Source organism: Mercenaria mercenaria, chromosome 3, assembly GCF_021730395.1.
Source record: "Mercenaria mercenaria strain notata chromosome 3, MADL_Memer_1, whole genome shotgun sequence".
In the NCBI taxonomy this organism is placed as follows: domain Eukaryota; kingdom Metazoa; phylum Mollusca; class Bivalvia; order Venerida; family Veneridae; genus Mercenaria; species Mercenaria mercenaria.
In genome coordinates, this window is record NC_069363.1 from 39347878 (window position 1) to 39370788 (window position 22911).

At 37.0% G+C, this 22911-nt stretch overlaps 2 protein-coding genes across 3 annotated transcripts in view; one reads left to right on the plus strand and one right to left on the minus strand.

Moving 5' to 3' along the window:
* The first annotated feature begins 715 nt into the window (after window positions 1–715).
* On the plus strand, window positions 716–17942 carry LOC123532454 (uncharacterized). Of its 2 annotated transcripts, none has more exons than XM_045313889.2 (4): window positions 716–1447; window positions 5703–5806; window positions 7975–8060; window positions 9100–17942. In XM_045313889.2, the coding sequence occupies exons 2-4, from the start codon at window positions 5705–5707 to the stop codon at window positions 11156–11158; spliced, it is 2247 nt and encodes a 748-aa protein (XP_045169824.2). In that variant the 5' UTR covers window positions 716–1447; window positions 5703–5704; the 3' UTR covers window positions 11159–17942. The 2 variants fall into 2 exon arrangements, with proteins under 2 accessions (XP_045169824.2, XP_045169823.2); XM_045313888.2 differs by lacking the exon at window positions 716–1447 and adding an exon at window positions 1491–1637.
* A 28-nt stretch (window positions 17943–17970) lies between these two features.
* Window positions 17971–22911, minus strand: part of LOC123530728 (transmembrane channel-like protein 1) — a 138442-nt gene continuing 133501 nt past the window's right edge. The window contains exon 20 of the mRNA XM_053538248.1: window positions 17971–18602. The gene's annotated coding sequence lies outside the window, so the exon portion shown is untranslated. The remainder of the gene's footprint in view (window positions 18603–22911) is intronic.

The following is a 22911-nucleotide window of genomic DNA, read 5'->3' on the forward strand; positions in this document are numbered from 1 at the left end:
AGTTGGAGCCACCTTTTTTCTCGGGAATGGTAGGGAGGGTGCTGGAGAGGTTTCCCTTCCCGCGGCGCGTTGAAAATTTTTGTTACTTCCCATAAGCAAATGGTGATATTCTAGCTATATAGGGGGACTTTTGAATGAAAGTGGGTATACCTCTAAAGCAAGTTTTGTATTTTAAAATGTTGTTGGATGTTTGAAGCAACCTGTCTGAAATATTTTTCCATTACAGCTTCTTTTTGTTGTGGGCCTACTATGTAAATGCATGGCCCGGGGGCTGTTTTTTTGGTGCTCTGTGCTTCCGAGAAATCTACCCTGATACAGGATTACATTTCAAATCCATTCCTAACTTTTAAAGACATTCAAAAAACTTGGCAAACACCTTTACTAATTACTTACTAAGATCACAGACACGGGTCCAGTGTATTTTTTTTTTTTTATTAATACAAAAAAACAACCTTTTTTCACACAAATATGCTTTCTATATGTTAGTCAAATGAAAAAAAAAATGATGACAAAAATCCAGTCATTGTGTCGTGTATGATATTGTGACCGGATTTTTTGTCATCATTTTTTTTTTCATTTGACTAACATATAAAAAGTATATTTGTGTGAAAAAAAAAGGATTTTTATATTAAACAAAAAATACACTGGACCTGTGACTAAGATACTTTCTGACGGTGGCGTCAACGTTAAAAAATTCATCAAACCATTAATTATTTTGCCGATTTATTTATTAATTATTTGATCCATGGAAATTAAAGGCATCACTCATTTAATCTGCCGTAATGACAACAAAATAAAAAGATTATTTTAACCCGATAATCGGTTGCTAATTGATTGCAAATTGCATCTTCTCGCGTGTCAAGATGTTTATTACACATTGTTATATGTAAAGTAAACGCAGACTGGGTAGTACTATCCCGAAATAAGTTAATTTTATCAGCTAAAATTATCGGAACCAGTCAACTGTTTTTTTAACATAATTTCTCGGAGGTTACGATTTAGAACGTCTGAAACAAAATGTCGGTCCAAATTACGAACATTTTTTCATTTTCGCCACTCGCGATTTTTCTTCGCCACTTTCATCGCAGATTCGCCAAATGGCTTGAGTGGCGAACGACAGCGTGGGCCCTGCAAAAGCGGGCTCTAAATGAGAACACTATGTATGTGTTAAGGTAGTCAAAATAATTTGACGTTCAGATTGTTTTATATTTGTGACTGGTACTGTAGTAGTCAATATGTCAAAACTTATAAGGACCAAAATAACTGAGGATGAATCACAGTATACAGTTATGTTAAGTTATTGGTTTTATCGCTTGCGCATCTTGCGTGTATACACAGTAAATGTTAATCGTGTAAAGTACATACATAGGTTTAAATCACCAGAATATTCTTAATTTTGGATGTTATTAGATATTTTTTACATAAATCAATGAGGATACATGTACATGTAAGTTTTATTTGAAGTTTTAGCTAATTGGTGAAATAACCCACATTTAAACCTATAGCATGTAAAGCCTCAGCAACGATGAAATTTTCATCGGAAATTGCTTCAACTATTTTGGTCTTTCAAGTGTTTGACCTAGAAATAATCTGTGTTTTGTTTTTCTTTACTTGTACCTAGGGATGTGATAATATTGGTAAGTATTTCGGTGTAAGCTTGGTGACGGTATATTTACTAATATGTAACTCGTAGCATAAATTTTGTAGTATTAGCTTTCTTGTGAAAATTCATTTTAGGCACTCATATATATGTTTGTACAACATTTATCTGGAAAAAAAATTCGGTATATTTGTAAAAAAAAAGAGAAATTTGAAGTAATATTGGTAATTTTGTTTCATTTTTTTTTTTCTTTGAAATTATCTTTTTTTTTTAAATTAATTATTGTAAGAACTGTTACTCGTTTTCAAATATCAGTGCTTAAAACAAAATTTACATTAACAAACACCACACAACTTATCATCTATCCTTGATCTTTCTGACCTTAGTTTATAAGTTTGCTCTTTGCATAATCCAATAATTTCTATATATGTTGTCAGCATTGAAATCAGGGCTTATGCTCACCTTATGAAATAATAATTGTTAACTTACCACTCGGCTAACATTTTTATTCAGCCTTAGTATGAAGAAAATAATAAAATTCATCAGATTTGGCCATTTGCTCAGATATTTCAGTAATGATTACTGTTGTACAGACTCTGTAGTTTATGTAAACATAACATTAACAGATTTATGTGTATTTACAGTTCAATGTACAGTTCAAAGTTTAAACCATTACCCTGCGTAATTTCTATAATGAACTTGTCCATCTTCAATTTAGACAGCACAAATTACTGTTAAAAGGGTTGGTTACCAAAATAGCACTGACTGAATGGCAAACAGTGCAGATCATGATCAGACTGCACAAGCAAATGTGTCCAGCATGATAAGGGTTGAAATAATACATGCTGTATACATGTATAGATTCAGACAGTGTAAATGTATTTTGATAATTATCCCCCGCCGATGAAATCGGGAGGGGGGTATTGAAATGGTGTTGTCCGTCCGTCACGTCCGTGCATTCGTGCGTGCGTCCGTCCGCAGCCATATCTCAGTAACTAGTTGGTAGAATTTCATGAAACTTGAAATAAACATGAACCAACATACTGCGATGATGCCCGTCAAGTTTTTTTTTTGATTGGTCAATTTTCCTTAGAGTTATTGCCCTTGATTTAGTGAAAAATGCCCAAAAATGTCCGTCCGCAGCCATTTCTCAGTAACTATCATGTAGAATTTCATAAAACTTGAAATAAACATGCACCAACATACTGCGATGATGCCCATCAAGTTTTTTTTTTGACTGGTCAATTTCCCTTAGAGTTATTGCCCTTGATTTAATGAAAAATCCACGTCTGCAGCAATTTCTCAGTAACAAGCTCGTAGAATTTCATGAAACTTGAAATAAATATGAACCAACATACTTCGATGATGCCTGTCATTTTTTTTTTTAATTGGTCAATTTTCCTTAGAGTTATTGCCCTTTAATTGTTTAAAAATCTACAGATTTGTACATAACAAACCAACCAATTGATGCCTGTCATTTTTTTTTTTAATTGGTCAATTTTCCTTAGAGTTATTGCCCTTTAATTGTTTAAAAATCTACAGATTTGTACATAACAAACCAACCAATTGGTAGAATTTCATTAAACATCTTTCATTCTTTTCCATGAATATTTATTATAAACATGTGAAGTTGTGTACCCACACCTGGTCACCACCTTGCCTTGGTCACCCCCCCCCCCCCAACTAAAAAAAAACAAGGTTATTTTTCATTCCTTTTTAAAAAATTTCAAACCTTCCATGAATATTTATCAATATGCAAAGTTGTACCATTCCCCCACCTCCCTCCTCCACCCAGTCATGCCCACCACCCCCTAGCATGCATCACCCCCCCCCCCCCCCCACACACACACACACCAAAAATAGCATTCATTTTCTGTTAAATTGATTTTGACTAATGAAATTATTTGCCTTTTATTAACATCCTTAACTTTTTGCTGGATATACTGTTTTGCCGTTCCTCACCACAGACCCTTTCGGCGGGGGATACCAATTCATCGAATTTGCTTGTTAGCCCACCATCATCAGATGGTGGGCTATTCAAATCTCTCTGCGTCGGTGGTCCGTCGTCCTTCCGTCCGTTAACAATTTCTCGTTATCGCATCTCCTCAGAAACTACCATGGGGATTTTGACCAAACTTTGTCAGAATGATGTATTGGTACCCTAGTTGTGTCCCTTTGAAAATCAGACTGGTTCAACAATTTTTAGTGAGTTATGGCCCTTTGTTTATTTCTATAATTTGCATAGATTTATATAGGGAAAAAGTTTGAAAATCTCTTTGTCCAAAACCACAGAGCCTAGGGCTTTGATATTTGGTATGAAGCATCATCTGGTGGTCCTCTACCAAGATGATTCAAATTATTTCCCTGGGGTCTAATATGGCCCCGCCCCGGGGGTCACATAGTTTATATAGACTTATATAGGGAAAAACTTTGAAAAACCTCTTGTTCAAAACCACAGGGCCTAGGGCTTTGATATTTTGTATGTGACATCATCTAGTGGTCTTCTACTAAGATTGTTCAAATTATCCCCCTAGGGTCAAATATGGCCCCGCCCCACGGGTCACATGGTTTGCATAGACTTATATAGGGAAAAACTTTGAAAATCTTCTTGTCCAAACCACAAAGCCTAGGGCTTTTGGCATTTGTAATGTAGTATCATCTAGTGGTTCTCTACCAAGTTTGTTCAAATTATTCCCCTAGGGTCAAATATGGCCCCGCCCTGGGGGTCACATGGTTCATATAGACTTATATAGGGAAAAGCTTTTAAAGTCTTCTTGTCAATAACCTACAACATTCAAATTTGGACCACATGTATGGTTTTGAGTGGCAAGATGAACCTTGACATGAGTTGACCTTGATTTTGACCTAGTGACCTACTTTCACATTTCTGTAGCTACAGCCTTCAGATTTGGACCACATGCATAGTTTTGTGCACTGAAAAACACTTTGACCTTGACATTGACCTAGTGACCTACTTTCACATTTTTGAAGGTACAGGCTTCAAATTTGGACCACATGCATAGTTTCGTGTTCCGAAATGAAATTTGACCTTGATTTTGACCGAGTGACCTACTTCCACATTTCTCAAGCTACAGCCTTCAAATTTGGACCACATGCATAGTTTTGTGTACCAAAACAAACTTTGACCTTTACATTGATCTAGTGACCTACTTTCACGTTTTTGAAGGTACAGACTTCAAATTTGGACCACATGCATAGTTCTGTGTTTCGAAATAATATTTGACCTTGATTTTGACCTAGTGACCTACTTTCACAATTCTCGAGCTACAGCCTTCAAATTTTGACCACTTGCATGGTTTTGTGTACTGAAATGAACTTTGACCTTAAGATTGACCTAGTGACCTACTTTCACATTTCTGTAGCTACAGGCTTCAGATTTAGACCACATGCATAGGATTGTGTACCGAAACAAACTTTGACCTTGACATTGACTTCTTTCACATTTTTGAAGATACAGGCTTTAAATTTGGACCACATGCATAGATTTGTGTTCTGAAGTGTAATTTGACCTTGATTTTGACCTAGTGACCTACTTTCACATTTCTCAAGGTACAGACTTCAAATTTGGACCACTTGCATAGTTTTGTGTACCGAAATAAACTTTGACCTTAAGATTAACCTAGTGACCTACTTTCAAATTTCTCAAACTACAGCCTTCAAACTTGATGCACATGCATAGTTTTGTGTACAAAGAACTTTGTCCTTGAAATTGATCTAGTGACCTACTTTCACATTTCTCAAGCTACAGCTTTCGAATTTGGACCACATGCACAGTGATGTGTACGGAAATGAAATTTGACCTTGAGCTAGTCAGTAAGTCTTGAAATTTGGAACACTCAAAAATGGCACATTGGTGAGCGCCAAAATCACTCTGTGATCTCTTGTTTATATACCGGTATTTAGTAAAGCTACATAAAATGATGAGGAATTTATACATTTGCAATAAAAACCTAAAATATTTTTAGTAAAAGATGCCCTTTGGATAATTTTACATTTGATACATTTTTGAATCTTGACTAAACCACCACAGATTTTTACTTCAGAACTCATAAAAGTGCTTCATCTTGTCTCTATATTCCAGGTATGATGCATTCTGGTCTTGGGTATAATCAGATGAGCAATTTCATGGCAGCTATGGAAGTGCCTGCCCCGCATCATTCAGCTGTAAAACAGTGGGAACGAAAGGTTGGATGTTGTTTATTTGACTCTGTCAGAACCTGTAGTTTAAAAATATTTGAAAGGGTATGGAAGATGATGCAAATCCATGATAATTCTAGAAATTTCCTTGGTTGCATTTAACATTCATAATAAAAATGTGTGCTCATTAGTTGGAACAGCATAATGGATGTGAGTCATGATACGCTACATGCATTGATTGGACATCATGAAAATAACTTTGCCTGTCACATGTTTGAACTTCAAAGTGAATGATTCTTTTTATGCCCCCCTTCGAAGAAGGAGGGGTATATTGTTTTGCAGATGTCGGTTGGTCGGTCGGAATGTAGACCAATCCATTTCCGGATGATAACTCAAGAAAGCTTGGGCCTAGGATCATGAAAGTTGATAGGGAGGTTGGTCATCACCAGCAGATGACCCCTATTGATTTTGAGGTCTGTATGTCAAAGGTCAAGGTCACAGTGACCCTGAATAGTAAAACGGTTTCCGGATGATAACTCAAGAACACTTGGGCTTAGGATCATGAAAGTTGATAGGGAGGTTGGTAATGACCAGCAGATGACCCCTATTGATTTTGAAGTCAGTATGTTAAAGGTCAAGGTCACAGTGACCCTGAACAGTAAAACAGTTTCCGGATGATAACTCCAGAACGCTTAGGCCTAGGGTCACGAAAGTTGATAAGGAGGTTGGTCATGACCAGCAGATGACCCCTATTGATTTTGAGGTCAGTATGTCAAAGGCCAAGGTCACAGTGACCAGGAGCAGTAAAATGGTTTCCACGCAATAACTGTAGAACGCTTGGGCCTAGTGTCAGGAAAATTGATAGTTAGGTTGGCCGTGACCAGCAGATGATCCCTATTGATTTTGAGGTCATTAGGTCAAAGGTCAAGGTCACATAGGCCAGGAACAGTTAAAAGGGTTTCTGATCTTCTTGTCCAAAACCATAGGGCCTAGGGCTTTGATATTTGGTATGTAGCAAAATCTAGTGGTCCTCTACCAATATTGTTCAGATTATTTCCCTGGGTCAAATATGGCCCCATCCCGGGGGTCACATGGTTTATATAGACTTATACATGAAAAAACCTTGGAAAACCTCTAGTCCAAAACCACAGGGCCTAGGGCTTTGATATTTTGTAGATGTTATCATCAAGTGGTCCTCTACTATGATTGTTCAAATTATTCCCCTAGGGTCAAATATGACTCCGCCCTGGGGGTCACATGGTTTACATAGACTTATATAGGGAAAAACTTTGAAAATCTTCTTGTCCAAACCACAAAGACTATGGCTTTGATATTTTATAATGTAGCATCATTTAGTTGTTCTCTACCAAGTTTGTTCAAATTATCCCTCTAGGGTCAAATATGGCCCCGCCCCAGGGGTCATATGGTTCATATAGACTTATATAGGGAAAAACTTAGAACCTTCATGTCCATAACTTACATTATTCAAATTTGGACCACATGTATAGTTTTGAGTGGCAAGATGAACCTTGACATGAGTTGACCTTGATCTTGACCTAGTGACCTACTTTCACATTTCTGTAGCTACAGCCTTCAAATTTGGACCACATGCATAGGTTTGTGTACCAAAAAAAACTTTGACCTTGTTATTGACCTAGTGACCTACTTTCACATTTCTGAAGGTACAGGCTTCAAATTTGGACCACATGCATAGTTTTTTGTTCCAAAATAAAATTTTACCTTGATTTTGACCTAGTGACCTACTTTCACATTTCTCAAGCTACAGCCTTCAAGTTTGAATCACATGCATAGTTCTGTCTACGGAAATGAACTTTGACCTTGAAATTGATCTAGTGACCTGCTTTCACATTCCTCAAGCAACAGCTTTCAAATTTGGACCACATACACATTGTTTTGTACCGAAATGAAATTTGACATTGATTTTGACCTTGAGCTAGTCTTGAAATTTGGAACATTCAAAAATGGCTCAGTGGATGGTGCCAAGATCAATCACTCTGTAATCTCTTGTTAGGTTAATAGGTTAAAGGTCAAGGTCAGATTAAACCAGAATGGTAGAACTTTTGTTTACAGTGAGCATCTAATTTCTGTTCCTTGTGCAATTACTGAATGCATCAAGGGGGGCATTTCGTGTTCGACGAGCTCTTGTTTCTATCAAAATTCTTCACAGAATATTTATATTTAATTTTTATTTTCAGGTTGGTAGCCATGTGAGATCAATCGCAGAGGAGTCGTGCAAGTCAGCAATACAGGAGGAGAAAGCCATAATGTGGAGTGAAACCAGGTATATAATAATTATATAACAATTACTGTGAGTCCTATCATTGAATTATCAGGTATATATTTCATATAATACAGTCTAAATGGTCTTAGAAATTCTGAAAGGTTCTATGGCTATGAAAGATAAATAACTGTGAAAGTTTGTCTTAAGAGTTATTGTTACATTATTATTCCATGTATAGATACATATGTCACAAAAATGTTATTATCATTGCATCAGGAAATATGCGCTCTTTCTTTAACAGAAGAATATTCAAGTAATATTTCCGCAGCAGAACTCGTGCATATTTCCCTATACAAGGCTAATAACCTATAATTATTGACTGTCAGTCCACCTGTCAATTTATTATTTACTTGGGACAAACATTGCGACAAAATTCAATACAAAATTTCATGGGTTAGTATTACAAAACTATCCATCTGAACTGCAGTTGGACTGTAATGTACTTTATTAGCTTGACTATACGAAGTATAAGGAGAGCTATCCTACTCGCGTCGGCTTCTTTCCGCGTCCCTATTTGGTTAAAGTTTTTTAATACTTTCTCTGTTTTCAACTTATCTCTGTAATTACTTGATGGATTTGATTCAGACTTGAAATACTTATTCCCCATCATCATCCACATCATCTGACATAAGGCCCATAACTCTGGCACCAATATTTCATGAATTATTCCCCCTTTATATTTAGAATTTCAGGTTAAAGTTTTGGTGCACTTTCGCTCTACCTCTGTTATTACTGAACGGATTTGATTCAAACTTAAAATAGTTGTTCAGCATCATCACCCACATCATATGACACAAGATGCATAACTCTGGCACCAATTTTTCATTAATTATTCCCCCTTTTTACTTAGAATTTTAGGTTAAAGTTTTGATGCACTTTCACTCTGTCTCTGTTATTACTGAATGGATTTGATTCAAACTTAAAATAGTTGTTCAGGCTCTAGTTTCCTCAGATGTGCCCAGCTTCACTATCCAGCATCGAAATAGTCGAGCGCGCTGTCTCCTGTGACAGCTCTTGTATGTTCTTGTTGTATTTTCAGTGAAGAAGATAATGCCCTTTCTAGCTCCACTACAGATCATCTGTATGCGAAAGCTCCAGTGGAGGATTCGCAAAAACATGTAGAAGGCGAATTTAAATATGACATGGGGTGGCAGAAGAGGGGGTCAGGAAGGGCATATGACAGCAGATCAGGAGTTGGAACAATGATAGGAAACCGCTCAGGAAAGATATGTGCATATGGTGTCAGAATAAAAGATTGTAAGTTTTGCTCAGTTCATAAAGGCAAAGAGAATATTCCTGATCATGTCTGCTGTAGAAACTGGACAGGTAGTTCGAAGGCAATGGAAGCCGATGTTGCTGGTGAACTGGTGAAGAAAGTTGAGAATGAAAACATAAATGTAAGTGTACTTATTATGGATGATGACTGTACCACCTTAGCTAGAGTAAGACAAGAACTTACCCATGATATTGAAAAGTGGAGCGACCAGAATCACACAGTGAAACACCTAGGAAACAGTCTGTATAATCTCCAGAAGAAACACAAAGTACTGTCGGCAAAAGTAATCAAACATCTTCAAAAGTGTTTCAATTATGCTCTTGCCCAAAACAAAGGAAAACCAGATGACTTTAAAGGTGCTCTCAAGCAGATTGTTCCACATGTCTTTGGAGACCATCAGTCATGTGGCACATGGTGTGGCTACCAAAAAGACCCTCAAAATTATAGGCATAATGGACTCCTTTATGGAAGACCGTTGACAGGTGAAGGTTTAAGAGCTGATCTGAACTCTGTATTTGATTTATTCATACAAAATGCTGAGAGAATAGCTCCAGGAGGGTCTACGAAAGACGTTGAATCTTTTAATAATATGATTGCAAGTAAGGCCCCTAAACGGATTCACTACTCTGCTTCAGAGAGCATTCTTAACCGAGTTGCTTGTGCTGTAGCACAGAAAAATGAAGGAGCGACATATGTGAACAAAGTAAACAACGAAATTGGTATTTCACCAGGAAATGTAATGGAGAGTCATGCTAAAAAGTTAGACATGTTGAGGGAAAAAAGACGTTCTGTGGAAAACACTGTAGCATTCAAGAAAAGAAAACTGCAAAGAAAGCTATCTCAGAAAAATGAAACTGCTGTAAAAGAAGTTCGGGAAGGTGTTACCTACTGTTCTGGAGTAGCTCTCTCTCACCCTTCAGAAGAAACAGAGATTCCTTCTCCACAGCTTCTCCCAGATAGTACACTATTATCAAATGAACAAGTTTGGGATAGGAATACTGTTTTTTGTGACATTGAAACAACATCGTTACATAGTGATACTGACATTGTGCAAATAGCTGCTGTATGTGGGTTAAATAAGTTCAACCAGTATATAACTCCTACCAAAGCCTTTACACCATTTGCTTCTGCTATAACTGAATTGACAAGTTATGGAAATACATTGTTTTACCAAGGAAAACCTGTACAGTCTGTTTCCTTGAAAAATGGACTTCAGAATTTTCTGTCATGGCTCAAGCCAATTCAACCATGCATTTTGGTTGGCCATAATTTTCATAAGTTTGATCTACCTCGTATTATTCGTGCATTTCACATTAGTGGTCTAACTGATGAGTTTCAAGAATCTGTTACTGGTTGTGTTGACACATATCCAATGTTTAAAAAAATGTTTCCTGATTTAGAAAAGTACTCACAGGAACACCTTGTGTCTGTGTTTTCACACGAAAAATACAATGCGCACAATGCCCTTGGTGATGTCGAAAGTCTGCAAAACCTTTGTGCAACTGTTGGTGTTGGTAAAAAAGAAATGGTTGAGTTTAGCTGTACTTTAGAAAGTTCTGTCAAGAAATGGGTATATACTGATAAATGTCACAAAAATGAACAAACCCTGGCCACCTTGAGTGAACATGATGTTCTTTCTAAAGGAATGATACATAAGATTGCTTTTAGTGGCCTCACACTAGGTCATCTAAAGCTTGCTGTGCAACGTTCAGGTTATGACGGATTGTCCCAGTTACTGTCTGAAAAGAGTTTAGGAAAACCTAGGGTCACAAACAGGAAGAACATAATAGAAAAATTATTTGTCTTTCTAAAAGATTTTTAAGAAAGACTTGTCAAATTTGCATTTAGGGTATGAATTTGTCAAATCACATTGAACATATAGGTACTGGAATCAAACTGTCAGTCTTTCATTTGTTGGTTGTAATCCTTACTATCTATGTGTTAGAAGATCATTACTTTACAATATAATGACCCTTTTCACTACTAACAAGAAACTCTGCTATATACCATTCTTGAATATACATGTAAGGATGTATTAGGGGCTGGAAAGAGGGTAATAAAAGAATGTCCATAAGAGCTTGGCTTCATTGAGATAAATATCATATTGCTCACATTATATGATTTAGGGATAGTACTTGATTGTAAACATGTAATTTTGTGAATTCAGATATGTTGAAATGTATTTTATCACATGTCTGACGTCGTGGGAGTGTAATAAAGCCATTACATAAAAAATGATGATACACTTGTGTAATAAAGCTTTGACATCAACATTGTTTATAGTGTAAAAGATATGCGTCAAATTTACTTGTTTATATATTAAAAGAAAGTAGAATTTTTGATGTTTCATTAGGAAAAGATAACATGTGAAAAAAAGAATATTACATTTTTGACCTTCTACATTGAATTTATTAAACTCGTTGAATAATATTGAAAAAAAGCTCGGCACAGCCTCGCATGTTATTATTTTATTAACTCATTTGATAAATTCAATATGAAAAGACACTTGTAATATCGTCCATATATTTAATAGAGAGTTCCATGTAAACCAATTAGGTCAGATTAACGTTTTGACATGCTGAGGATGTATCAATACAAGCTATATATTTTATGAATAAGAGTTAATTATTTTCATGTGTGAAATTTCTTACTTTTTGCATCTTCTACAAAAAGGCAGTTTTTGTCAAGTCTTGTAACCTATAACTTTTAGTTAATGATTTTTGGCATGATCTGATTTGCTTTAAAGATGCTAAGTTCCAGTGTATTGGTTGAAGGTTTTTGTCCATTTTTTGTATTCGAAAGTAATGGAATGCCCAGAAGTTAACCCCCAACCACCCACCCACACCCTTTATTAGCTCACCTGTCACATAGTGACAAGGTGAGCTTTTGTGATCACCCTTCGTCCGTCGTCAGTCCGTGTGTGCATCCGTCCGTCAACAATTTCTTGTCTGCAAGATAGTGGTTTCATTTATGATTTTATTTTAACCAAACTTGCACACAACTTGTATCACCATAAGATCTCGGTTCCTTTCTTGAACTGGCCAGATCCCATAATGGGTTCCAGAGTTATGCTCCTGAAAGGGCCAAAATTAGCTATTTTGAGATTGTCTGCACAATAGCAGCTTTATTTATAATTTGATGTTTACCAAACTTGCACACAACTTGTATCACCATAAGATCTTGGTTCCTTTCTGGAACTGGCCAGATTCTGTTATGGGTTCCAGAGTTATGGCCCCTGAAAGGCCCAGAATTAGCTATTTTGACCTTGTCTGCACAATAGCAGTTTTATTTAAGATTTGATTTTTACCAAACTTGCACACAACTTGTATCACCATAAGGTCTTGGTTCCTTTCTGGAACTGGCAAGATTCCTTTATGGGTTCTAGAGTTATGTCCCCTGAAGGGGTCAAAATTAGCTATTTTGACCTTGTCTGCGCAATAGCAGCTTCATTTATGATTTGATTTTAACAAAACTTGTGTCACCATAAGATCTTGGTTCCTTTCTTGAACCGGCCAGATCCCTTAATGGGTTCCAGAGTTATGGCCCCTGATAGGGCCGGAATTAGCTATTTTGACCTTGTCTGCACAATGGCAGCTTCATTTATGATTTCAATTTAATCAAACTTGCACAAAACTTGTGTCATCAAAAGATCTTGGGTTCCATTCTTGAACCGGCCAGATCCCATAATGGGTTCCAGAGTTATGGCCACTGAAAGGGCCAAAATTGGTTATTTTGACCTTGTCTGCACAATAGCAGCTTCATTATGTCTCCCCCAGGAGACATATTGTTTTTGCCCTGTCAGTCCGTCCGTCTGTCCGTCCGTCCTTCCGTCACACTTCATTTCCGAGCAATAACTGGAGAACCATTTCACCTAGAACCTTCAAACTTCATAGGGTCGTAGGGCTGCTGGAGTAGACGACCCCTATTGTTTTTGGGGTCACTCCGTCAAAGGTCAAGGTCACAGGGGCCTGAACATTGAAAACCGTTTCCGAGCAATAACTAGAGAACCACTTGAACCAGAATGTTGAAACTTCATAGGATGATTGGTCATGAAGAGTAGATGACCCCTATTGATTTTTAGGTCACTCCGTCAAAGGTCAAGGTCACAGGGGCCTGAACATTGAAAACCATTTCCGATCAATAACTAGAGAACCACTTGACCCAGAATGTTGAAACTTCATGAGATGATTGATCATGAAGAGTAGATGACCCCTATTGATTTTGGGGTCACTCCGTCAAAGGTCAAGGTCACAGGGGCCAGAACATTGAAAACCATTTCCGATCAATAACTAGAGAACCACTTGACCCCGAATGTTGAAACTTCATGAGATGATTGATCATGAAGAGTAGATGTCCCCTATTGATTTTGGGGTCACTCCGTCAAAGGTCAAGGTCACAGGGGCCTGAACATTGAAAACCATTTCCAGTCAATAACTAGAGAACCACTTGACCCAGAATGTTGAAACTTCATAGGATGATTGTACATGCAAAGTAGATGACCCCTATTGATTTTGGGGTCACTCCGTCAAAGGTCAAGGTCACAGGGGCCTGAACATTGAAAACCATTTCCAATCAATAACTAGAGAACAACTTGACCCAGAATGTTGAAACTTCATAGGATGATTGTACATGCAAAGTAGATGACCCCTATTGATTTTGGGGTCACTCCATTAAAGGTCAAGGTCACAGGGGCCTGAACATTGAAAACCATTTCCGGTCAATAACTTGAGAACCACTTGACCTAGAATGTTGAAACTTAATAGGATGATTGGTCATGCAGAGTAGATGACCCCTAACGATTTTGGGGTCACTCTGTGAAAGGTCAAGATCACAGGGGCCCGAACATTGAAAACCATTTCCGGTCAGTAACTTGAGAACCACTTGACCCAGAATGATGAAACTTCATAGGATGATTGGTCATGCAGAGTAGATGACCCCTAACAATTTTAGGGTCACTCTGTAAAAGGTCAAGGCCACAGGGGCCTGAACATGGAAAACCATTTCCAATCAATAACTTGAGAACCTCTCGACCCAGAATGACCCCTATTGTTTTTGGAGCCACTCCGTTAAAGGTCAAGGTCACAGGGGCCTGAACATTGATAACCAGTTCTGATCAATAACTTGAGAACCACTTGACCGAGAATGTTGAAACTTCATAGGATGATTGAACATGCAGAGTAGATAACCCGTATTGATTTTGGGGTCAGTCTGTTAAAGGTCAAGGTCACAGTGGCCTGTTCATGTAAAATCATTTTTTGGAAATAACTTGAGAACCATTTGACCTACAATGTTGAAACTTAATAGGATGATTGGACATGCAGAGTAGTTGACCCCTATTTATTTTGAGGTCACTTGATCAAAGGTCAAGGTCACAGGAGCCTGAACAGTGACTTGAGAACCACTAGGCCAAGAGTGTTGAAATTTAGCGGGATGACTTGACATGCCAAGTAGATGATCCCTATTGCAGACAACCATCAGTGTCTCTTTGATTTTTGCTCCTGACCCCTATTGATTTCTTGCCTATAGGACTTTGCATTGGGGGAGACATGCGCTTTTTTACAAAAGCATTTTCTAGTTTATGATTTGATTTTAACCAAACTTGCACACAACTTGTATCACCATAAGATCTCGATTCTTTTTTATACGCCCTTAGGGATGTATTATGTTATTGCCTCGGTGTTTGTCTGTGTGTTGGTCTGCTCTGTAAGTCTTGAACCCCTTGATGGATTTCAGAGAAACCTGACACTAATGTTCACTCATTGAAAGGATGTGCAGAGCGCATGTTTCGGATGGCTAAATTCAATGTCAATGGCCACACTTCGGGTCAAAGTTCATACGACTTTGTTTTATGTGAATATTGATCTGCATTTGCGTTGCATTGCAGTGCTCTTGTTTTTATTATGCCCCCGAAGGGAGGCATATTAGTTTTCAACTGTCCGTCCGTTAGTTCGTTCGTTAGTCACAACGTTAACTTTTTGCATGAAGGCACTTTACTCGCGAACCACTGCACCCAGGACCTTCAAACTTCACATGCTGATAGTACTTATTGAGTACACCACCCCTACTGACTGGGGTCACCAGGTCGAAAGGTCAAGGTCACAGGGGCCAACGTTAACTTTTTGCATGAAGGCACTTTACTCGTGAACCACTGCACCCAGGACCTTCAAACTTCACATGCTGATAGTACTTATTGAGTACACCACCCCTACTGACTTTGGGGTCACCAGGTCAAAAGTCAAGGTCACAGGGGCCAATGTTAACTTTTTGCATGAAGGCACTTTACTCGCGAACCACTGCACCCAGGACCTTCAAACTTCACTTGCTGATAGTACTTATTGAGTACACCACCCCTACTGACTTTGGGGTCACCAGGTCAAAAGTCAAGGTCACAGGGGCCAACGTTAACTTTTTGCATGAAGGCACTTTACTCGCGAACCACTGCACCCAGGACCTTCAAACTTCACATGCTGATAGTACTTTATGAGTACACCAACCCTACTGACTTTGGGGTCACCAGGTCAAAGGTCAAGGTCACAGGGGCCAACGTTAACTTTTTGCATGAAGGCACTTTACATGCAAACCACTTCATTCAGGACCTTCAAACTTCACACGCTGATAGTACTTATTGAGCACACCACCCCTACTGACTTTGGGGTCACCAGGTCAAAGGTCAAGGTGCTGCTGGGGGCATTTGTCACCATTAGTGACAGCTCTTGTTTGGCAGATCCTTCTTTTGTTTGCTTACAGTATTTTTGAGTCGGCTAAATGATGTAATCGTTTTGACGAGTCCTTGCTATCCAGCGATTCTCTAAGTCTAAATGGACCAAATAACACAGTGAAGCGATGTAGTTCCATTAGATTTCTCAAACTTCAAACAGTTCACTGCAAGAATGAAGTTAAGTTGCGTGAATTCCCTTTGCTATGACCAATATACGATGTAATCTGTCATATTTATGACTTGTAATTGTGCAATACTCGAATGTAACTCATTAAGCATAAATGTGCATTTTATGAATTGCGCAGGCTTACAAAGCTAGCGTAACATCCAGCGAAAGACAAAAAATAGTTCCACAGGGCTCCAGGTAAGATGCGTATTAGCGTAAATTACGTATAGAAATAATGCAAATACGCATGTCTAATAATTTCTGAACGTATATAAAATTACAGAAATGCACACAATGCTTTTTTAAAAACAAAATCTGAATAGTCTGGATGCGTTAGGTAACATAGCCGATCCCGATCAGCCTTAATTCTCCCACATTGAACGTATACACGCATCGTATGATTTCTATAAACTTTGCGTGGGTTTCTACACACACACATGAATTTTGCAGTCAGTAAACGGATAAATTATCGGAAGAAGAAGCTCTTACTGGTTTGTTTAGTTACTACAGATATTAAAAATGATTTTAATTCTTATTTTTCGAGAAATAAACAAATCGGCGAAACATTAAATTGTATTTTCTTGTAGTTTTTGAAATCGAAAGTAGATCGTCTATGTTTGGCGAAACGAAACGATTTTTTTATGAAAAGATTTAAATAAGAGGTAATTTAACCGTAAACTTCAATGTCAGATACTGCCAATTGCTGCTAAATGTCTTCGTATCATCACAATTTGTAAAATATATTGTTCAAACTGGAGAAAAGTGTAATCGTATCCGGATATAATATTTTGGGTAAATATCGAGCTGTGTTATGAAATTTTAAGAAAAAAAAACTAAAAACAAACTGAAACTGGTAGACTATACTGACAGTACATCAATCATTAGCCGACTCAGGCCATTCAGGCCTTTGATTTTTTTATTACTTCCCATTTGTGTTACTGTAAATAGCTTATTTAGTAACTTCTTTATTATTTGACGTAGGGAAAAACTGAGACCACTTTTCTGTGGTACAACATGGATGGTACCTCCAATTTTTAGGTGTATTTTGACATATCTGTACATTGTAAGAATTTTTTCTTTTTGTTTTTTGTTAAAGCAGTGGTACTCAGGTGAGCGATATAGGGCCATCATGGTCCTCTTGTATTGTTTTTGTCATAAACTTCCATTATGGCAACTCTGTCACAGATATCAAACATAGTGTAACTTTAATATATGTCTTCATTTGTCATATTTCTTGTATCAGTTATATTATGTTAATTAATGTCAGCATGAAGATTGCAAACCAGTATTATAAAAGGTGCAATATTTCAAATTGAAATTGTGAAAAAATTAATTCGGTGACCACACATTTTCTTTTTATATTTCTAAAGTGCACACTATATTCTGCTATTCTTGCAAGTTTAATCAAATTCCTTTATGTAGATTTGGAAATATTTACTTCTGAAGGAAATACATAATATTGTAAATTTTTGTCGCTTTTTCGACCTTGAAAACAACAACAACAATCTAGTCTCGTGCAAATATTTATTGAACTGCATTTCATTTTCTTTTTGTTTTGAAGGGAAATAATTATGTCTTATGAACTTTGACTAGTAGTTATACTGTATATGTCTTTTATTTGATTTCTTGGTGTTATATGCTATGTCAGACACTCTCCAGATTTCCTGATATTTTTGTATCCTAGTCATGCATTATAATGTGGAATAAAATGAAAACAAAGTCGGTGACCCTATTATTTCTTTTTATTTTTAGGTTACTTATAGAATGAACTAACAATATATGAAATATGAACAAAATCTGTTATTGGGAAAAAAATGGTGAAATTCTAGCGTACGCCTTTAAATGTGATTGATCACCTTAAAGCATTCACTTTATCTATCCATTTTGATTTCCTAGAAATAATTTATGCCAATAGACTTAGACACACTTTTCATTCTGAAAATGTTTATAAGAACTAAACTGAATAGAATATACATCTGAACATGATATTGTTTGTACAATTTTCAGAAAGCTGTCCAAAACTAGGAATCTCAGCTTACAGAATATATGAAAACTGAAAAATGTCCTAAAATGTTGTTCAACTGTGATTGACCATCTTTAAAGGATAATCTTTTTAGAATAATAATGGTAAGAAGTTGTCCAGGTATCCCTGAAGGTGAAAATCTATGTGTTACTGAGACAGTAGCATCTGGTTACAATATAGAATGATGGTATAATTTTTAGCTCGACTATTTGAAGAATAGGGGAGCAATCCTACTTGCCCCGGCGTCGGCGTGAGCGTCACACAGATGTTAAAGTTTGCGTACCACCCCAAATATTTCCAAAGTCCATTGAGATACTGCTTTCAGATTTTGCATACTTGTTTACCATCATGACCCCAGTCTGTAAAAAAGAGGAGGCAACTCTGTCAAGCATTTTGACTGAATTATTATTATTATTATTATTATACCAGATTTATATAGCGCCCTTTTCATGATCAATTTCACGTTCAGAGGTGCTTTACATAATTCAAATGCAGCCACATATGCAGGGCGCATTATTCATCCTCTACTAGTACAGACACAGAGCGATCTGACCAGAGGGACAGAGTGAGACAAAGCCCCCCCCACAGAGAGATCAGAAATCAGATACAGGCTTATCCGGCTAACTTAGCCTAGCTTGTTGCGAATAGACAGCCTGGTTCTTTAACGTGCCCAGTGTATAGCATTGATACACGCAAGGATTGCCTGGGTTCCTGACCAGTACACCTCTAGTTGAGTGGGAAACACTGAAAAGCATTTCTGAAAATTCCCGAGTAGCTGCCGGGGATCGAACCCCAACCTCAGGATTGGAAGGCCAGTGTGCAAACCACTGAGCTATGGCCCCCTTTCGACTTAGAATAAATGTTAAAGTTTGCGTACCACCCCAAATATTTTCAAAGTCCATTGAGTTATTGCTTTCATATTTTGCATACTTGTTTACCATCATGACCCCAGTCTGTTAAAAGGAGGAGGCAAGTCTATCAAGCATTTTGACTGAATTATGGCCCCTTTTGGACTTAGAATAAATGTTAAAGTTTGCGTACCACCCCATATATTTTCAAAGTCCATTGAGATATTGCTTTCATATTTTGCATACTTGTTTATCATCATGACCACAGTCTGTAAAAAGGAGGAGGCAAGTCTATCAAGCATTTTGACAGAATTATGCCCCTTTTCAACTTAGAATATGCTTATTGTAATGTTAAAGTTTTACTCATTGCTTATATTATACTATCAAGTACTGAGAATAGTCGAGCGCGCTGTCCACTGACAGCTCTTGTTTTATATGCACCAACAGGGTCTTGAAATGGATCCTCCCCTCTTACAGCCAATAATAATTGCATATCTTTTAACACAAAATTTAAAAAAAAAACAGTTTGGTCGGACTACGAACTATTTCAACCTATGCTTATACAACTATTCACACAATGTTAACTTTTTTGTTTTTAAAATGAACATTTTAAAGCATGGATTGCAAATGTGTGCAATTCAGATGTAAAATCATTATACCCCACACAATGTCCAATGCAATTTTCCCATTAGTTTAACTTGGTCGGGACTTTGATATGCACAGTTAAAATTTTCCTAGCACCACAGCATGAAAATGCACCTGGTAGATCTAGTCATTTTACAATTTTATAATTTTATTTCATTCAAAAACATTTCAGGAACATTTTCAGAAAATAAAAGATATATACTGAGTGGCGAACAATCTGTAAAATGTTAAAATAAGAAGTGCTATATTATGTTTTTCATTACGCCGCTTTTGTGTGTAACATGTATTCAGGTATACACGCGTAACAATGAAGATTGGAAAGAAATCGAAAATGGCTAACAAAATAAGAATATAATTAAAATGAAATTTATGCTGTTGTAAACTTTTTTTTTTTGGTGATTAACTTTTTTTCTCTTAGATACAAGCATTTGTATGTAAAAATTGAGTGTGCAATACCTGCGCGTGAAAATAGGGTAGGAGAAAATTAAGACAATACCGCGAAAACGAAGAAGGATACCCCTGTTTATTTTTCGCTCATATTACAATTCAGTTTTTTTTTTATCATAATTGTATTTGTGAAAAAAAGAACACACTACTTAGTCATTCCATTTGAAAACATATAGGTTTCAATGGGCCTGTTATACCAAATGAAACATAATTACTTTTTGGATATAATGGACAGAAACTTTTTCCGATTATTTTAAGTAATCTTTGAGAAAAAGAGAAAAATGATTCGAAAAAGTATTGAAATCTTCAACACAAAAATCGGCTATGTCCTGGAAATTGGCCGAATCAGTCAAAACATAATCCACCAAACTTTGGCCATTATGGGTCATGCATTAGAGTAACAAGCACATATGTTACCTAAGAAGGTGTGTAAGTTATCTATTTGTGTGTTTGTATTTTGTAATTTAACTATGAAAGATAAGCTTATAAAAAGTGCAAAACATTTTAATCTAGTAGGGAGAAGTTAATTGATCTATTGGTTGAACAGGTGATTTTTCATTAAATCATATTTTCGTTTCAAGAAGAATATGAAACAGGTTCTTATTCTTATTAATTATCATTGGTATTAGTATTAATTAGTTATAAATATAATCACATGATGCATGTTTCATGATTTATAGAAAGTTAGATTATCTATACCGACTTTATATAAAATTTGTATCTTCCCTTACAGAAGAAAAAGGCCTGCTGCGTACTCTTGCTGTGTACATTCAGCGTATATGATGCGTACATGATGTGTACTGAAATCAAGGGCTTTAAATAGTACGCAGGATATACACCGCACATACACCGATAGTACGTTTGTAGTACACTTTTGACATGCAAATGAGCTCTGCCGCGTACTACTTGCTGCGTACATGCTGTGGACTACATAGTACACAGAATGTACGCTGGAGGAATTTAGTATGCGAGAAATAGTACGCAGCATGTACGCGGCACATACACTTTTCACATGCAAATGAGCCTGCGGTGTACTACCCCTGCGGCGTACATGCTGTGTACTCCTGCGGCGTACATGCTGTGTACTCTTGCGGTGTACATTCTGTGTACTCCTAGCCCGAGTCCTGCGGCGTACATGCTGTGTACTCCTGCGGCGTACATTCTGTGTACTCCTGGCCCAAGTCCTGCGGCGTACATGCTGTGTACTCCTGCTGCATACATGCTGTGTACTCTTGTGGCGAAACTGCTGTGATAATGTAAATTCCTTACCCACCAACTTTCTTATGCAAATGCTGATCATTTGGACAGAAAAAACAGAAAAAAGATAAGTGACATGCATCAATAAGTATTTACCCTTACCAAAATAATGTAGATTGATGTTATCAAATAAATTAGTATGCTTTTCTTCATCCACTTTTCAATGAAATAAATCATTTTTTGTAGCATGTAATTTGGTAAACATCTGAAGAAAATGGCGTAACTGCATCAAGGGGAAACAACTTTAATGCAACTAAATATAAGTGTTATAAATTTCGAAGTATCTGCGGTGTACATGCAGTGTACTATTTTCTTGTACAAGTCCCTCCTGCGTACATGCAGTGTACTCCTTAAATTTTCAGAGTCTGTGCTGCGTACTTGAAGTGTACTAGTGACCTCCTGCGTACATGCTGTGTACTCTTCGAAATAGTACGCGGCATGTACGCGGCATGCGGTGTATGTAAAATGTACTCCTCTGGTGTACTACTGTGTTCGCGGCATATACACAGGAAATACGCAGCATGTACGCCACAGAGGCTTGCTTCTGTAAGGGTTGTATCTTATATCGCCACAATGAGTAAAATATTCTTTTCATTATAAAGTATCATTTTAAGTGATGTTTAAGTTTTCTGTAAAGAAATAATTCAGTTTTAATAGATATGAAACAGAGACATACAATGCAGATTTGGGAAAAAAAAAACCTAAAAGACAATGAGCATAATACGATCAGATAAAATAAATAAGAATATCCATATATAAATCCTGTCAGAAATTTGTGCAAAATCCTCTGAAAACCGGACTTTTGAGTTGGTCCGGACAGGGTCCGGTTTTCAGAGTTTCTACTGTATTTAAACAAGTTATGAAGGATGCAACTTGTTTTTGGAAAATCCCACTCATTACACTTTCTTTACCGTAAAGTTGAAAAAAATGTGTAAGGTTAAAATTTTTCTGAGATGGTTTATGGATTAGGCCACACACGGGCAGTTTAACAAACCATTTTAGCTGGAGAATTACACTCAGATCCTTCGTAAAAACTGTAAACTATCGTACAATTACTCTGTATATAAAAAAGAGCAACAGTTTAATTTGCATAATTACAATAGGTTTGGTTCTACCAATAAAAAACTCACAAAACGTAGGGTCTCAGAATGCGACGGCATTAAAGCTGCTCAATATAGATCCAAGTACAGTTGACTTCCGGTGTGGTCACGTGACCATAGTAAAGTAAGCAATGTTAGAGTAAATCGTCTGCAGTACATAGTGATATTGATAAATTTACAAAAAGAAAATCTTAATGAAGAAATTTGTGAGATTTGAAGAAACAACATCCATACAAGGTTTTATTTTGCTTTTTTCCCAGTTTTTGTAAATTATGATTAGCGGGCTCAAACGATTCTCTGTCTGTTGTTATGTATCAAAAATGCCGAGCACTAGCAAATTGACTGAAAGGGCATTCTGTATACAATAATAT